The sequence below is a fragment of the Varanus komodoensis genome, unplaced genomic scaffold, assembly GCF_004798865.1.
Source record: "Varanus komodoensis strain SLA01 unplaced genomic scaffold, ASM479886v1 scaffold78, whole genome shotgun sequence".
Classification (NCBI taxonomy): Eukaryota; Metazoa; Chordata; class Lepidosauria; order Squamata; family Varanidae; genus Varanus; species Varanus komodoensis.
The window spans coordinates 1,192,165-1,210,077 of NW_025336455.1; the positions used below are offsets into that span (position 1 = coordinate 1,192,165).

At 50.3% G+C, this 17,913-nt stretch overlaps 1 protein-coding gene across 1 annotated transcript in view; it reads left to right on the forward strand.

Annotated features, from left to right (window-relative positions):
- Nucleotides 1-17,913, forward strand: part of LOC123035247 (zinc finger CCCH domain-containing protein 3-like) — a 95,090-nt gene that overhangs the window by 55,669 nt on the left and 21,508 nt on the right. The window contains exon 5 of the mRNA XM_044453234.1: nt 1,376-1,533. Coding sequence (XP_044309169.1) covers nt 1,376-1,533 — 158 coding nt within the window. The remainder of the gene's footprint in view (nt 1-1,375; nt 1,534-17,913) is intronic.

Here is a 17,913-nt window from a genome sequence, read left to right on the forward strand (position 1 = left end):
TGCTCAAGTGGCCAGAGGGCTTGTTGATGAGTGTGTGTGTGTGGCGGGGGGTGGGGGGAGCTGTGGTGGCCCACCTCCAGCCGTGGCACGTAGGTTAAGGAAGCCCTGGTCAAAGCAAGGGGATTTGACTCAGGTTAAGAGGCCACAGCTGGTGATTCTGGGAAGGAATGGGCTTCTCCATTTTGCATGCATGCAATTCTGCATAGAAGATTTGAGTTTACAATAAGCGCTCTGTCTCACTCCTCTGCCTGTGCTCCAACCTTTGACTAGCTGGTGATGAACCCGCAAGCAAACTGGCTTTCCACCAGTATTCAGTATCCAGAGCTTTTATGCCCTGTATATATAACGACAGTAGTAGTTCTAATAATAAAAGTTTATCCCTCCTTTCTAATGCATATGTATCACTCAGGGCAGCTTACAGCAATTAAAGCCACGATAATAAAATACAGCAGCAACAACAGAGGAAGGTATGACAGGTAAAATACAGTCTTCAATAAAATCGCCTCTACCCGGCAAATTAAAAGTCTGCTGCGTAAAAGGCCTTCACGTGTCGGCAGAAGGCGATGGGAGATGAGGTCACCTGCCCCTCACACAGCAAGCAGGTTGCTTCACCAGACCCAGTGGAGCTGCTAAGAGCCATTTCCCAGCGAGCCGTGCTTCGGCCTGGCAGGGGGCATGGAGAAGGGCTTCTCCGCTTGATCCCGCCACGTGGAGAGGTTGATGGGAAAGGAGGAGGATCCAGACGCATTCTGGCCTACATGGGGCTTTCAGGATCATCACAAACACTTTAAAGGGCACAAGGTAACAGTAGTGGCCAGTTCAGGTCATGTCAGATTGGCTTCCTGTGACCTCATGGGCATGTGGCCACTCATCCCCTCGCCACATGTTCTGGGCCAGCAAAAGATGCTTTCAACGTATCTTTAAAACCCCCATTCCAGGGTACCCAGAAGGGCCCTGTGGGTGATGGCTTCAAGAGGTCCAGCAGAAACAGCTGCGGGGGGTGCGCTGCCCCGTCTAGATCCTGGCATGGGCCATTGCCAGGGAGGCGGAAGCTGCCTTACTCCCCCAGCCAAGTGTACAGCTGGATTGAAATGCATTTATATAATTTGCCTTTTCCATGGACTGTTGAAAAAGAAAATGCCCCCGCATGCTCAAACATCTTGCTCACAAGTGTCAGCTTTGGAGCTGGTGGGTAATTGTCTGGACTGCTGCAAGCCACCCAGAACGCTGTGGCTGCGGGTGGTACAGAAACGGAGTGAAGCATCAGCTGGACCCAAGGACGGTCTCTTCAGGAAAGCACGTAAGACGCGCTGGAACCCTCCTTCCGCTGCCCAGTTGCTTACGTGTCGTCTCCTCTTGCCTTGGTATTTATTAGTTCTGCAAAGTGTGACGTGCCAGTTCCCGAGGATGCACACCCGAACATGTTGGTGCAGTGTGCCCAGCCTCACCATCGTGGTATGTGGCGTGTGCGTACAGTGTGAACGGGCTGGGAGCGTCCTCTTCGTGTTTTCTCTCGCTCGGCGTGCTGCTGCGGTAAATCTGCGAATGAGGTCTTATGCGCGAACAGCCCTCTGGCCGCCCGGCCTTGCTTTCAGGGCAAGGCAACTCGCGGGGGGGGGGGTGATGGGGTTTCCTCGAGAGGGGTTGGCGCCCCTGTCGTGGTTGTTGGTGCTGCCTCTCCGGTCCTTGAAGGCTGCCTGGGAGGTGTCTTGCCCGGAGAAAGGTATCTTGGCAGCCGGTGAGGGCTGGCGCTGCCCCCTGCTCCCCTCAGGGGGGTTCCCTGCTCACGCCAGATGAATGGCTGCCTGCCCCTCTGCTCCATGCTGCATGTAGGCTTGCCCACCTTGGCTTCTCTGCAAGGTTCTGCTTTCAGAACAGTTTTAACAGGTCTGTTTACAGAAAAGGCGGAATTAAGGCCAGCAAAAGTTTGGATTTTGAAGAGAGCTTCATTAAGGGATTCTTTTTAAAAGTAAAACCTTTTATCTTTTCTAGGATTGTGGTTCACTGGCTGTTACTTATGCATCCAAGATGGTTCAAAGGGAGCCCCGGTAAGAGCCGGAGCCCTCCGTCTTCCCACAGTCCGCAGGAACATGTGTCCTGTTGCACATCATTAACTTGCCATAATGCCAGAGCTGTGTGTTGTGTTAGAGTTCCACTGGCAGACAAATTTGAAATGACAGATTCCATAGACAGATGCCGAGATTGTGCTATACATGTAGACAGGGCCCAGACAGATGGGTGAAGGAAAGTGCAGAGGGAGGTTGAATAGATTAAACAGATGGGCGGATTGATCAGAAAGACAGATAGGTGGGTCTGCAAGACTGACGGATGAACCTGGGCTCTTCTCCCGTCTCGCAGGGGCTTTTTTTAAAAAAGCCACACACAGATTATTACGGCCAGGGGTGGGGTGGCACTGGAGAATGGGTGGTGTCTCTGGTCTGTGATAAAATCGGATATCTTGTGGAACAGTTTCTATTTTTTTTTTTTTAAAGCAAACTCCCTTGTTGCGGAAGAAAAGTCAAATGCTTCAGACAGGCTGCGTGGGGCTTATGTGGGGAGACAGGAGACCCATCCTCCCTCTGTGGCTGCCCCGTCTCCCAGCCGCCTTCCTCCTTTTGTCGCAGGGATAATTCATCGCCGCTTTCTTGATTTCTCTTTTCTGTCCCACAAGAGCTCCTCGTCCCCCCGCCCAGCCAGACTCAAAAGCGCCCCCCCCCCCGCAGTGGCTGCCCTGCACGGCAGCAGGGGGGGGCCGTGGCTTTGGGGGCGGTCATGCCGCACTGCCTGGAGCTTTGTCACTGTCTAACGATCTGGCTCTCCCTTTAATAGTCCGAATGCTAAAGTGCTCTAATAATGTTCTTTTGCATTCTGCTCCTGAGCGTTATTCCATTAGCCTGGATTACAGCTGTGATTCCTTATATTGATGGCTGGAAATGCCTTGGCTTCTGCCGTGCAGCTTCGTTCGCGTTTGCATTATGGATCTGCAGGCCTGGCTGCCAGCAGCAGGGCTGATGACTGATTCTTAGGCTACGCGGCAGATGATGTATGCCGCCGTGGCCTGGCGTGTGGTGCCTCACCCCCTGCCCCCAGGCGCTCCCCCCCAACGGATAGCGACCCTCGCGTAACGGTTCCGTGACGCCTCGGTCTGACTCCCGGGGTGCAGGAGGGCCTTCCCTGGGGCTGTTCCTCAGCTTGGGAATTCTGTTTGCCCAGGGAGGGTGGCCACAGTGCAGCCAAGGGCTGTCTCGGGGCGACGCAGAGAGCGGCTCTTCATCCCACCCAGTCCTTGTCTTGTGAGGAGAGCACCAAGCAAACCTGTGTCAACTACCGGAACTGGAGTCGGCAGCATGGACAGGTGAGATGGGGCAAGCCAGACAGTTAAATCGGGGGCTGGCGGCCTGACGTCCTCCAGAGTCTACGGACTACCACCCCCATTAGCCTGGCCAGTATGGCCAGTGAAGATGAGTAATGGGAGTAGTAGTCTATCCCTGATAAGCCGCCAGCTCTGGCCTGGGATGGGTAAGAGTGTGCACGCCGTGCTGCATCAGAGCAATGCTCCATTGAGGTCCGTTCGCTCCGTGGTGAACCCGCTGCCCACAAGATCTCACAAACAGGATATAAGTGCAACGGCACACTCCTGCACATGTTCTCCCGCAAGTGGTGCACATGCGAGCTTTGCCACTGGTACTGGAGGTAAGCGTGGGGCCGTGGATGGCGAGCTGCCTCTTCCTCCAGGAATTTGTCTAGCCCCCTTTTAAAGCTGTCCGAGTGGCGGCTGTCCCACAGCAGCAGATTCCACGCTTGACCTGTGCGCTGTGTGAAGGCGTCCTTCCTTGGATCTGTCCTAACCCTCCCGCCCCTTCATGTTTCATCTATGACAAGGTTTGTGTCTCCTGTGATGGATATAGTCAAACCTTAAGCTAGAAGGCTGTCATACTTTATTATATTTGATTTTAGTTTAGGCCCTTTAATGTTACTTTTGTTTTGATTTATTAACATTCGCAGTAAAAGTACCCTGCCTCCCAAAGGAGCCTCTGTCATATGGCAACAATAAAAGCATGTTCCAGTAGCTGTCATTTTGGAAACCCTTGTGCCTTGCATTCGCATGAGCACGTGTGTGGGGGGCGGGCTGGGGGGGAGCACATCTATTTCTGCAGTGGAGATGTGATCCAGGTGCTTCTCTGTGCTATTGGTTAAGTAAACCTCCTCATGCTTAGAAAAAAGCCAGGCAAAGGAACATCAGCATGTTTGGAGTTAGAGCGAAATTGAATGTTAGTTATGATAAATCATTTTTTCATGAATCGGGAACTTGCCCTGCTGTATTATATATGCCCCCTTAGAAATAGCCTGGGGGATGTACTGACGGTGCTCCGCCTGGCTTCCCCAGCCAGTCTCATGCCTTCTGGATGCGTTGGACTGCGGCAGGCAGCGCGGCTGGCCTCCCCCTGGAAGGCTGGGAGGCGCCGCCTGGGAAGGCCTTGCAGCCCCCGCCATTTGGGAGCAGGCACCCTTTGACGCCGGTGTGCATTCATGGACAGCGTGATCCTGCCGCCCTCCTGCCTTCCTGCCGCAGCCCAGTGGGCCAGGCTGCCGTGAGACCAGGAAACGTTCTCCTGCATGGGAGGACACCTGCTTGCACTGGCAAGCAAAGTGTTTTTAACTTTCCAAGTGGAAGTGGTATTTTTGTTGTTTGTTGTTTTTGTTAGTCGCGAAGTCGCATCCGACCCATCGCGACCCCATGGACAACATTCCTCCAGGCCTTCCTGTCTTCCACCATCCCCCGGAGTCCACTTAAGCTCACACCCACTGCTTCAGTGGCCCCATCCAGCCACCTCATCCTCTGCCGTCCCCGTCTTCTTTCGCCGTCAATTGTTCCCAGCATCAGGCTCTTCTCCAGGGAGTCCTTCCTTCTCATGAGGTGGCCAAAGGATTTGAGTTTCATCTTCAGGACCTGGCCTTCTAAAGAGCAGTCAGGGTTGGTCTCCTCTAGGACTGACCGGTTGGATCGCCTTGCGGCCCAAGGGACTCGCAGGAGTCTCTTCTGGCACCACAACTCAAAAGCCTCAGTCCTTCGGTGCTCAGCCTTCCTTATGGTCCAGCTTTTGCAGCCATACACTGCAACTGGGACAACCATGGGAATTCTAACATCTGGACGTTTTTGCTTTACGAGAAGAACAGCTGCACTTGCCAGTTCATTCAGGCAGAAAAAGTGCAGAGATGTTAAGTCGAGCTATTGAAATGGGCGTGCGTTTGCTCAGTAGTCTTCACAGCTACTATGCAAGACGGCTGTTTCCTATTATCCATATATGATCCATGGGCTTCATTATCGTCCGTATAGTTTTTCCCGGGTTGCAAGAAGTTTAGTAGGCATTCAACATGTGGCATTTTTGTCACAGCAAAGCATGTTTACAGCAGCGCCAGAACAGAGTCTGTTGCCTCCACAGAATGCACGTCCAGCTCAGCACCAGATGCAACCACCGTCACCATATAGCTCAGAAAGGCCAAATAACGAACATACAGAAGGACGCCTTTGCTTAACGCAGGATAGAGAATACCAAGCCGATGAGATGTACGCGCGTCCCCTTTCTTGCACACGTGCAGGAACATGTTCCTCTTCCAACAGCAAGAAGACTCTTGCTTCCCTTTGGCCTTTGTAGGATCATCCAGTCTGGGAACAGGTTGTTTTATTTTGGGACAAAGCTCCATCCAGAAGGAATTCCATCTGTCCAGGGGTGTGAGCTACATTTGCCGGCGCTCCCCCCACCGCAATACACCCCGGTTCAAGAATTGCTGTCGGATTAGCTGCACAGTTCACCAGTAGATTCCCTCCCCTTCAGATGCTCATTATGTGGAAACTCACAGCTTTAGCAGCACCTGGTGGGCTATTCCCAAATGTCTGAAGGACAGACCCCTTGGAGTATCTTCCCTTGTTGAAGTTTTAAGGGCGTTAGAGGGAGATCTGGCTGTTGAAATGGCTGATGACCTTTGTGCAGCAGAAGAAACGGAGGGGGAGAATGGAGAGAAGGTTTCTTTTGTTGACTTTTCAGATGTGGAGGGGTGGCCAGTGCGCATTACAGCAAAGAAGAGCATGAAGCAGGGCAGGGCTGGGGCCTGGAAAATGGAGCGCGAAGAACGGAGCAAGGGGGGTGCCACGCAGGGCAGAGGGGGCTGGGCGCTGGGAAGGCCATCTTACCTCTTGGCCCTTGCCTGCCTGTGTTCGCAAATGCTAAGCGCTGCCACTGCTCGGAGTGTTCCTAGGTGTAATCATTGAGTTACAACTTTCATAAAACTCTGCACGCTACCCTCAAGGTCTTTTCCAGCCATCTCACGGCATGCTAACAGCATTCCTGAGTATCAAATTGATTGTGTGCATGCAACGAAATCTGTTCCATGACCATAATAAATATCTTTGTTACTTTCCGTAACCTAATGGAGATATTTATTAATGTTAGCGCACAATAGCTGGAAACGTTTCAGAGGGCTAAATTAAATTCTCCTTGCTTCTTCCAAACTGCATCAACTGTAGCGGTGGGGGATTCGGAAGCTGTAGTGGAAACTTCAGCTGCTCTGCAACATCCATCTAGACACAGCTAATGTTCTGCACGATCAGTGACGCACTGAGCCAGCCTTCCCACCTGGTGACCCCTCGATGAGGTGGGACTGCGGTTGTCATAATTCCTGGCCAGCATAGCCAGTGGCTGCACTGAGCCACGCAGCCTCCCTTCCCAACCTGCCACAAGCAGTGCTCAGGCAGTTCAGAAGGTTCCATGACCTATGCGTGACCAGTAGGACTCCAGGTTCATTAGACCACGGGTGGCGCAGGCGTGGCACCGGTACAGTGGGAGGCATCCTGATGGCAGTGTCCCTGTGTCGTGTATACCCTCCCTTACGCCTGTGGACCTTGAGACCCATGAGCACACTTGGGAATGGCGGGAACTGCAGGGGACACCCCCCCCCCGAGCAGGTGCGGCCGGCCACGTGATGGCAGGTCAAGCAGGCACTGAAGGCGTGATGAGGGGAGAAATCATGACCCCAGAGGCTGGGAGGGGGCAGGAAAGCGAGGCAAGCAGGGAGAGTGGAGAGTGAAGCGAGGAGCAAAAAGCCCATAGCTTCCAGGGGGGGCATTATCTCATGAAGGTTGTGGAGATCTTCATGGGCTCCTTGGCCCTCAACTGGGGACCCCTGCAGAAGTGGGCAGCGGAAGCACGCTCCCCAAAATTGTTCAACTAGTTCCCTCGACTCATTATAAGATGAAGTTGTTCAGCACTTCAGAAGTATAAACACTTGTAATGAGAGAAACATCCTTAGCAAAGCTTTTGCTCTACCGTGTCTAAATAAGATTTATTTTGGAAGGTAAAACTCAGATTGCCACAGGGTTTTGCAAGAGCACCGTCTCTATACTGACATTCTCCATGACTGGCTTCTGCACACACATTTCCTTGTTCCACTTTAGTTCCGTGCCTGTGTCCAATTTGTTCTATACAAGAAAGCCCCTAATTGAAGTGGTTTCTGTGACGGGCTGTTCCTTAACGTGTGCCCCGCAGCTAAGAAAATGTGATTATTTTGCTTAAACTTGGCAATAAATACTTTAAAAACACGGTGTTTTTATTTCAGGAAGATAGATTTTATTACTAAAATGGCATAAGGCATGAATTCCTGTGTGCCTTTTTACAAGGAAAGTCTATCAATGGCATTGCAAAAAGGGGCATAATTCTTAAATATCTTAGAAAGCTTAATACAAACAATCCAAGGCTCATTCTATAAAAGTATCCAGGATGCTTAAATCTAATAGGGTGCACAGGGATCTGGCAGAATTTGTTCCAGTTAGTTTTTGATCAGAATTTTTGCTGTTCACACCTTCTGGACTGAACACACTCAAATGCAGACTGCGGTTGTACATTTCCAAACTTGCAATGTGATTTGCAGACCTCAGAAATGCATTTGACAGCCTGGGCACATTTTTTAAAACGTGCATGAAAAAATGTTCACTTTTGAAAAATGCACACAAATAAAATTTAATCGATGGGGGAAAATAACTACATTTCAAAGATGTATGCAATATGTGCATGTGTTGAGAAAACGCACACAATGTGTGTGAGTTCTCATGCAAAAAAAGAAAGTTCTCAATCTCCTACAGACTAAGTCAGAGCGAGCTGTGGGAGGGGATGGAAGCTTACAGTTTGCTGGCTTGCCCATCCTGATGCTGCAGCCCAAGGTGGACAGCTGCGAGTCTTCTGGCATGTGTGAGAATATACGGTGGCGTGCGATTTCATGAGCCAGGGCTCTGCCTTATCACACTCACAAAGTAGTTCAACATTTTAAATGCATTATCTTATTCTGAGGTGTCACATTTCAGCCTTTTAATTTTTGAGAACCATTCAGAGAGCGATGGCCATCAGGCCCCATAGAAACGCTTGGGGCGGGTATGTATATAAAAGGGTAGCGGAAGGGGCACGGAACACCCAGTAATGCTGAGAGAGGTGTAAGTGCATCTTGTTACGAAACGTGCGCAGATGTATTTATTCGATCACAGACTGCGTCCAAGATGCAGTGCAGGGAATTACGGCCATTACTGGCTGGCACTGCTGGTGAAATATTTCCTGAACAAAGAATGTAGGCCAGCCAGCCTTCCTTCCTCCGCTCGCTGCCCTCTAGATGTTTTGTGCTATGACTCCCATCATCCCCAGGAGTTGTGTCCATTGTAATGCTGTCTAGGAATGATGAGGGTTGTAGTACAACATGCTTTGAGGGCTTTGAATGGGGGAAGCCTGGTGCAAACCAACACATGGGGGGTTTATTAGGAGCCAGCCAGCTGCCGGTTCTACAGAGGTATATTCGCTACTGCATGGGAAGCGGAGTAAAGCATGGTTTGCTTCTAACTTTCAGGTAAGAAAAATACCGCATATAAAAGCCGCTCCTGGCATTGTTACCCATCAGGAGGAGGAGCCAGTGCTAATTTTTGTTCTTTTTGTAGTAGTGAGAGGTTTGTTATGATGTGTCAGAGAGATGGAAGCATTCCTTGAGTTGCAGATGATGAAAATAAATCTTCTTGTCACCGCAGGACTGTATGGATGATGTGGTGGGAGAGGAGGAGAGTCTTCCAGAAACACAGGCGTGTATGACTAGGGCTAGTGTGTGAATGAACCAATGGAATATTTATTTATTTGGAATTTATTTATTTATTTATTTGGATATTTCCATCCCGTCCAATTATGGTTCGTCTCTGGATGACTTACAATGTAGAACACCTACCATATTGCTGGGCAGCTTAAAGATACAAGTGTGAAACTTAACCATCATTAATACAAACCTTGGTTTGCAAATCAGTTTCAAAGCATGGTTTCAGACCCTGATTTGCTCACGGGCCTTCAAGCATAGTTTTAAAGTACTCAGCCATCAAGGGGGCACCATGGTGCAGCGGGCTGAACTGCTGAGCCGCTGGGATGCCGATCGATGAGGTGAGCTCCCGCTGCCTTGTGCCTCGCTCTTTTCAACCTAGCAATTCAAAAATAAATAGATAGGTACCACTTTGGTGAGGAGGAAACAGTCCCCAGTCATGTCATGCTGGCCACATGGGCACGGAAACCAAAGTCTTCGGACAGCACCTGCTCATGGCCTTAGAAACGGAGATGAGCGCCGCCCCCATGCCTGTTTGGCTAGCGGAGTAAAGCCTTCCTTCCTTTCCAGCCATCCAACTTAATCATGGTCAAAGAAAGGAAACCATGGTGAACATTTTAGCCTATGCTAATATATTTCTCAGCCCAGATTTTATCCCCTTTCCCCTCTTAGCCAATATTCCTGCCTTTTCTCTGGGTGAATTTGCCCATCTCAATGAGCAACCAGGAGTCAATCTCTCCACCAGGCTTAGTTGCATATGGATTGTCCAGTTTCCTTGTGTGAACTCAGGCATTGTGGGTCATTTGGGAGTTGTTTAATTCAAAATGACAACCAGCACACTTCTCAGAGCCCTGCGAGTGAATTAACCTGCGGTGGCTTACTGTGACGTGCACACCAGCTTTCTGTCTTGTGATGATGTGGAGAACAGGAGTCCTACCACTCACTTTTCAAGACCAAATGTTAGGAGTGAACAGAGAAAAATCCCCCCTGACCCCAAAGTCCTTGGCTAAGGTGCTGGATTAAAATTCACCACATAAAACTCTTCTTAAATGCATCCAGCTCAGTTTTAAAAACAAGTGCGATCCTTTGTCCCTCTGTGCTTTCCTTAAGTTGCCTTAATGGAATCTGCGGATTTAACGTCTGTACCAGGGAAATTCTCTTGGATCTTGGAGCCTTGTGCTGCATTATGATCCTTGATAAGCCTTGCTCGCTTCCATTTGGAAGTCCATTCAGCACAGAGAATTAGTGGAGCTGATTTGGCACTAATTCCCCTCAAACGTTTCCAGCTGAAACGGATTGCCTTGAGAGGCAAATGTTCCAATGCACTTGGAGCCCAATAAAGACATTTAAAAGTTTCAGCATCCATTGTTCTGTTGTCCTCCAGCAGAGCAGCCAACTGGCTTGGGGGCTGCAGGTGAAGTATGTTTGATCCTATGGATTTATTGTCTGTTAAACAGCAGCTTGTGATCATAAAGTGTTGTTTAAATTCTGGCATAAGTAGAGCTTTTTCTCTTTCCAAAGAGCCCTGAACTGAATAAGAGTGAAAATTAAATTCCCCTCTTAAACTGAAGGAAAGACCTTCTTAGAAGCTGATTCTGGTAGCAGTATAATTAACCTCTCGCTGTGCCATTCTGTGGGAACATATTGAACAGCCTCTGTGCTAATCACCCCATAATACTCGGGTCTGCTTTCACACTGAAATTGGTAACAGTATTAGAGTAATCCTGGTTCTTTTCTGTTAGCGCTCGGGACCTGAGCCAAGTGAGGAAACGAGAACGTGAACTGTTGAGCAGAGAACAAAATGCGGATACCTTCAAGGAGTTGTGATTTTAATCTGTGGGCTGGGAGTATGTGATCTGACAGCCCACGGTCAGGGTTAGCATCCATTGTGGGTGGTTGCGCTATGTGAACTAAACCACGCTAAACAAACTATGGGTAACCTACACTTCACAACCAAACAGTGCCATGTGCTCTCTGGATGAGTGGTTTTGTGGTTTATTTATTTATTTTTCGATCTATATCCTGCCTTTTTCCTGCAAAGGGCTCAAGGCAGCTTACATCTCCTCCTCCATCTTATCCCCACAACAACCCTGTGAGGTAGGTTGAAGTCACCCAGTGGACTCCATGGCTGAGCGGGGACTAGAACCCAGATCGTCTGAGTCCCAGTCCCAGGCTCGTAACCACGACACCACCCTGGCTTTCACACTGGTTCATAAAGCTTGATTTATTAGCACAGCTAATAAACACAGCACACAGCACAACAACCCATGGTTCACCCCCTATTCAGCCTTGTGTTGTGTGAACCCAACCTTTGATTCAAGTGGATGGGACCACATGGGGTAGGGAAAGAGCCATTCTTTCTGCTGCTGCCTCCCCCCACCCCCCAATCAAATGGTTTATTGAAGGAAAGGCAGATCGGTCTCACATGGTGCTCTTCATTTGGCGACTTCCCCCTTTTTTCCCATCCAGTGCTCCTCCGCTCCCCGTGGCTCCCCATGGCTCCCCATAAAGTTGGGATGCGGTCATAGGTTGCTCACCCTGATCTGGGACATTGGAGCAAATTGATACTTTTACCAAACCCAATTAAACCAATTACAATTTAGAATGCTGAAAGCAAGCTTTTGGGTAGTGCTGAACTCTTCCTCGATCTTACATGCTCAGGTCAAAATAGTTTCATTGTGAGGCTGGTATTCACCTAGCCATGTCCGCACACTCTCGGGGCCAAGAAAAAGTGTGCTTGTTAATGCAGATGCTTAATTGGATTACAAATAGGCTGTGCTGATGGTAGAAGAAAGGGTGCTTGAGTAATGGCCATTGCCCGGGCACTCCATACTCTGTCTCTAGCAGCCTAAAATGTGCATAAATAGTTAGAAATAAAGCGTTTATGTATATGTTCCCAATTTGCACAACAAAGTTGGAATTTTTTTCCGTGTAAAGAATGGCATGGCAGTAGAAGACCAGAGCTGGGTAATCAAAAAACAGTCAGCCGCGATGCGAAGGCAAAGCGGGGCTGTAAATTTGTCAGGCGGTGCAGGTAAGCTGCGTGGCCAGATGGCTGCCGCATAACAATTCTTTCAGATGAAGCTACCTAGCCATTTAGGCTTAAAATATGCCGTTTAGCGGAGGGGGAAGAGAGAAAAATTGAGGTTCCCAGGGATCTAAATCCCCAGCAAAATACCAGACTCCTCTCAGAAGTACGTAGGGCTGACTGAGAAATTTGCAGAGTTTGTTTTTCAAAATAAGATACCAAACACTTGCAGAATGGTTTGTAAATGGACGTGAAAGCACTTGAGGTAATGCTATTCTAAAATAAGCCAAGGTAGGAGAAGGCAACCCTGGCAGGTTTTTTCCATCCCTCCTTAGAACTTTGCTCCCATCTTCAAGTTTTCTTTTTTGGGGGGTCAGACTCCGATGATGCCCTTCTTTATAAGCCTGACCTGGAAGCATCAGCTTCAGTAGATGCGGCTTTTGTCCATTATTGACTTATACACCGTCCAGTCACCAAATGCCCTGCTGCAGCTGGATCAGACCCCGCAGGAGGGCAGGCTGGGGTCTCGGACCCAGGCAAGGTTCAAACTGGCAGGGCAGTCACATGAAATGGAGCCTGGAAAGCGGAGTCGCTAGCATGGAGGTGCCATCACGAGGCAGGGAAGTGCTGGAGCGGGAGGCTTACATGGCCAGAGCAAACACGCCCCCCCCCCCCAGGGGGCTCTGCTTGGCCGCATGTAATTACAGGGCCCCCAGCAACAGCCCTGCTCCTGGGGAGTTCTTTTCTCCCAGGGAATGCTCGGGCAATGGTCTTTGCCTCTGAATTCGGGGGCAGCACCATCTTGGCCTGGGCAGTTTTGGTGCTTCCACAGGTGAGACATGCTGGTGCACCCACAGCTGGGGGATTGAGTTCAGTCCTGGGCCCCTCGTTACTGGAAGGATATGGCCAGGTTGGAGTCAGTGCAGCACAGGGCCACAAGGCTGGTGGCCGGTTTGCAGGGGAAGCTGCATGAGGCGAGACTGAGGGAGCTGGGTCTCTTCAGCCTGGAGGAGAGGAGACTCCGAGGGGATCTGTTGGCGACATGCAGGTATGCGAGGGGCTGTCACACGGAGGTGGGGAGAGACCTGTTCTCCCCTGTGGAAGAAGGCAGGATGCGCTCCAATGGAGCAAAGCTCAGGGAGCCAAGGTTCCATTTGGATGCCTGGAAGCACTTCCTGACAGTTAGGACCCCAAGGGTGCGAATGGGCTTCCACGAGAGGTCGTTGGGTCCCCATCGGTGAGGGTGTTCAAAGACAGGCTGGACATGCACATGGTGGGCATGTCGTGAGCGGAGCCGGCTGGAGCCGGGGTCAGACCAAATGTGCCGGGAGGCCCCTTCTGACTCGCCCTGTCTCTATGTTCCTCAGGGCCCATCTCCGCGGGTTCCGCAGGGCCCACTCTCCAGACGCTGGGGAGGCTTGGGGCGGCACCAGTGGGCGCGGTGTGGCCCTTGGATGTTGTAGCCTCAGGCTCTTCATGCTGCCCTGACCTGCATCTGAGGCTGCTGGGCCAGTACTGAGACGTTAGTAATTGGACGGCATACTAATTTCATAAATAAATAAAATACTCAGTTTGAAGCATAACATGCACTTTGTGGGAGTATTAAAACTGCAGTAAAAGTCAGGAGCAGTATAAAGATTACAAATATAGTAACAAAAAGTTTTATCGCAACAAAAATAATAGAACTGAAATGTCTTGGAGAATGCCTTTACCTGGCAGCAAAAGGACTGCGACTTCAAAAGTGCATGATTTAGCATGTTTTACGACACTTTGCAGAATTCAGCGTTTGTGTTAGGAAAGTGTTGGATCCCTGTTACTGTTGTCTGCTTTCAAAAATTAACTGCCTCAGTCAACGCTCATTTGCTCTGCATTGGTTAGGTATTTACATGTGTAACACACAGGTGTGAGTTAACGATACACCCGGTGGCATGAAAGAGGCTGGTGCCTGGATGGGCAGTTGTCTCTGGACCCCATGGGCCTCAGTTGTAGCGAAATGAACCAAAAGAAAATCCACACTGTTTGTGCATTTGTTGATGTGGCATTTTGACGCTCGCTTCTTGTGAGGCTGGCTGCTGCACAACATCACAAAGTAGTAGCGGGAACTTGCACACAAATTCTTAATCGCACCGAATGGGATGGTGCCAGTTTCTCGTTGCCCTTGTGTGCTTCTGCTTAGCTTGTAGCATTTCAGCGTTTCTCCCCGAGTGCCGTTCAGCCGTTGGCCGCGGCGCCTGGCACAGCCGTGCTTGTGGCAGATTGATGGACCGGGAACACCCGCAGCCATTCTCCCTGGGTGCCCCATTTTATGCAAGGACCAGTCCCGGCGGTTCCCCACTGCGTTATGCCCCTGCCACGTCGCCTCTTTTTCATCTGCGGCATATCTGGGGACGTTGGCTGAGAATGCTTATGAGTCAGGTTTGGATTTTGCCTTTTCCTAAAGCCAAGACCGTAGCTTCTCCGGGCTTCTTCAGTCTGTGGAGCGCCACGCTTGCTGAGTGGATGGAGGCGGCTTCTGGATGTAAGCAGCTGCAAGGCGGCTGTTTAATATTGAGCTGTTCCTGGCTTGCAACGCACTGTAATTAAATTTCTCTCTGTGTTTTCTAACAATCCAGCCAGGCAGCTCACTCTTGTCCTTAATGTAGGCGTCCGTCGGGGAAGAGGAAAGCTGGTTAAACGAACATGGGTTCTCTCCCGGCCTGCTTGAGTTGAATTGCTGTGGGGCTTGATTCCAAGAATTTTTCACACATTGAGGGTATTCCATAAGAAAAGTGGGTGCTGCTAAACTAAGAAGTATGGGAAGAAAAACTAGATTTCTGCACATTAAATTCATATAAGCAAATGTATTTTTGATACATATTTTGACTTGTAGAGATTTTGGGAAACTCACTAAATTTTGGATTCTTTGTACTCCTAATAAGGGTTTTGAGGCAATTTCTTAAATAAACTTGGCACAGCTTGATATGGACTATAATGGAAGTATGTTCTGTCTTAATTCCTGTATAAGTGGATTGACTGGGATTTTATTGACATTTTACTGCCTTCAGTTGCTTCTGTGAAAGGGCGTTTGTGTGCAGAATCCGTGGCAAGTACCACTTGATTTAATCTTCCCATCTTATTTGTAGCGGTTTGGTGTCGATCTCCTTTTTCTAACATTAGGTAGAACGGCTTGTCAGTATTCCCTACTGTTTAATCTCTTTGGCTCTCATTATCTTCACACTCTTCCATGTTCAGAGTCATTCATGTTTTGCAATGTGGTCTTATTTTATGTGTGTTTTGCTGTGTGTTTTTTAACTTTGTGAACCACCGAGAGAGATTCTGTGGGCATTCTGGGTGATGAGAGAGAGATTGCAGGCCAGGCAATGTGCTTTCTCCCTCCGTGCGGCGAGAGGACCCCCTTTGGGAGCTTAGATAGCTAATTCACATCCCAGGCTTGGTCAGAAGCATGACACCTTCTGCTAGGATTATGTGCCTTGACCCCTGGGCCTTTGGGTTGGCACTCTTGCTGTTGGGCCTCCAGAGAAATGCGTGGACCTTCAGAGAAATGCGTTCACCATTGGACTAAAGCCCATGGAGAAGAAACGGGTGCAGGGTACTGGGCCCCCTTTTCGTTCCGCCTGCTGTGCGTAGTTCCTTTGCGACTGGGGGGCAATGAGGTGGGGCAGCATGGGGAAGAAAAGGGGTGGAAGTGCCGGAAAGCCTGCTACTGATGTAGCTTGGTGGGTGGTGTGAGTGTCGCCTTGCAGGAAAAAGGCGGTGAATTGCTGCCCCCGTGAAAAGGACGGCCTGAGAGAAAGAGCTGCTGGTGACCATCCAGCGATGGGGGAAGCCTTGATGATGTGCAGGCAAAGGAAACACTCTGCTTGTTCTCTGCTTGCCTGTTCTTGAGGCGGCTGAGAGTCCCCCGGGGTGGCGGGCAGCATGCAAACCGCCTCTGGAGGGGAAGGTCCCTGAAACCTTGCATGCAACATCTAGGAGAGAACACTTCCTCCTCCTCCTCCTCCTCTTCTTCTTTGTCTCTGCCTTCCAGGACTCCCACACCGGGGTCGCTTTTGCCAACAAACCCTTTGCTGGTTCAGCATTTAAATCGAATTTAATTACCACTGGAATATCTGACAGTGGCGAGGACAATCCAGTGGGAACCAGAACAAGGCGAGGAAGGAAGATGGTCCTGGGGCTTGCTAGTGACTCCGCTTTCCAGGCTCCGTTTCTTTTGGGAGCAGCTGCAGCAGAGTAAGAGGCCCTTTTAAAATGCAGCAACCTCTTACTGGAAGCCAGGAGCTGGTTTTGTGCGCCAAGCTCTAGCTCTGCATCTGTGGTGGCGAGGCTTCTTCTGTGGCGTCTGCAGGGATCTCTGTGGTGGGGCAGGAGAGCACTGCCTGTCTGGGGGCAAAATAACTTGTCTGGACAGGCCCATAGCTTACCTTGGCGGATGGCAGCTTCACCTGGTCAAAGCCGGAGTTAATCTGGGTACGGGCAGAGTGCTCACTGCTAGTCCACACCTTTTCGCGTTTAGTGACCTCCGGGGATACTTGAAAACCCAGTTTGTCCACAGTCTGAGCAAGTCTCTCTTGTCTCCGCATCCCTCTTTCAAATGATACCCTGACTGCAAGACGGCTTTGTCCCGATACAAAGGTGCATGTTGAGGGCGCGCGTGGGAAATGGGAGCAGCTGGACAGCAACACCACAGAACCCCTAGCGCACTCAGTGCAGCAGGGAAGGGTTCCCGGCCAGCGACAAGCCGCTGGAGGGCTGGCAGCAGCCTGGGGGGTTCTCCTGGGGGAGGGTGGGGAGGGGGGAAGAGGCTTGCTCCAGCTCCTGTGGGAACCGTGGCAAGAGCTGCCCTGTTCTGAAGCACCCCCCCCCTTGCTCCCGGGCCTTGGCGGAAGACGATGCCAAGGTCTCTGGCTCTTGCCCGGCAGTCCTTTCTGCCTTCCCTCCTCTCCTCTCCTCTCCTCTCCTCTCCTCTCCTCTCCTCTCCTCTCCTCTCCTCTCCTCTCCTCCTTGGGTGTGGCTGACAAGAATTAAGTGGGGAGGAGAGGAGCGTATCTGGGAGCAAAGGCATGCTTTCAGCAATGTGCCAGGGACCTGGGTGTGTGCAGCCCATGAGCCTCGGGCTGATAAATGGCGCTCATATCCCATTCAAATATGATGCAAGCAGTTTCTTTGTAGTTTGTCTTCCATTGCGGTAGTAAAGTTTTTAATTAGGAAAGCTAATGAGATCGATTAGTCATTAGAACTGACCTCCGGATCTTTGCAAAGAGCGTGCATGTGTGCGCTGGGCTGATAACGGGGGACGCTGGGGCATTGTTTGCAATAAAAGCGTAAAGTGTTTGATTTGAGTGAAATGTGCCACGGGGAATACATCATGCGGAGAAAAAAAATTACAACCCTGGGAGCCTGTAATGAAGGGAATTAAACCAACATCCTATCTAAATAACATGATTATCTACACAAAACCCCTCAGCTAGCAAGTAATAATAGAAAACCGAGCTGCTTCGGAGAGTCCCTTTCAGAACGCCGTTAATGCCAAGGGCTCATGCACGGGCCCTGTCAGAGAGGGAGCGCGGCTATGAATGCAACATCCAATTACCACTGGCGAATAGAGTTTTCACCAGGCAGCCGCTCGCTGGTGCTCGGGAGGGGAAACTGAAAGACCTCAATCATGTGGGATCTTTGGGTTAGTCTGGATTGGAGTTAGCGTGTGTGTGTGTGTGTGTGTGTGAGAGAGAGAGAGAGAGAGAGAGAGAGAGAGAGAGAGAGAGAGAGAG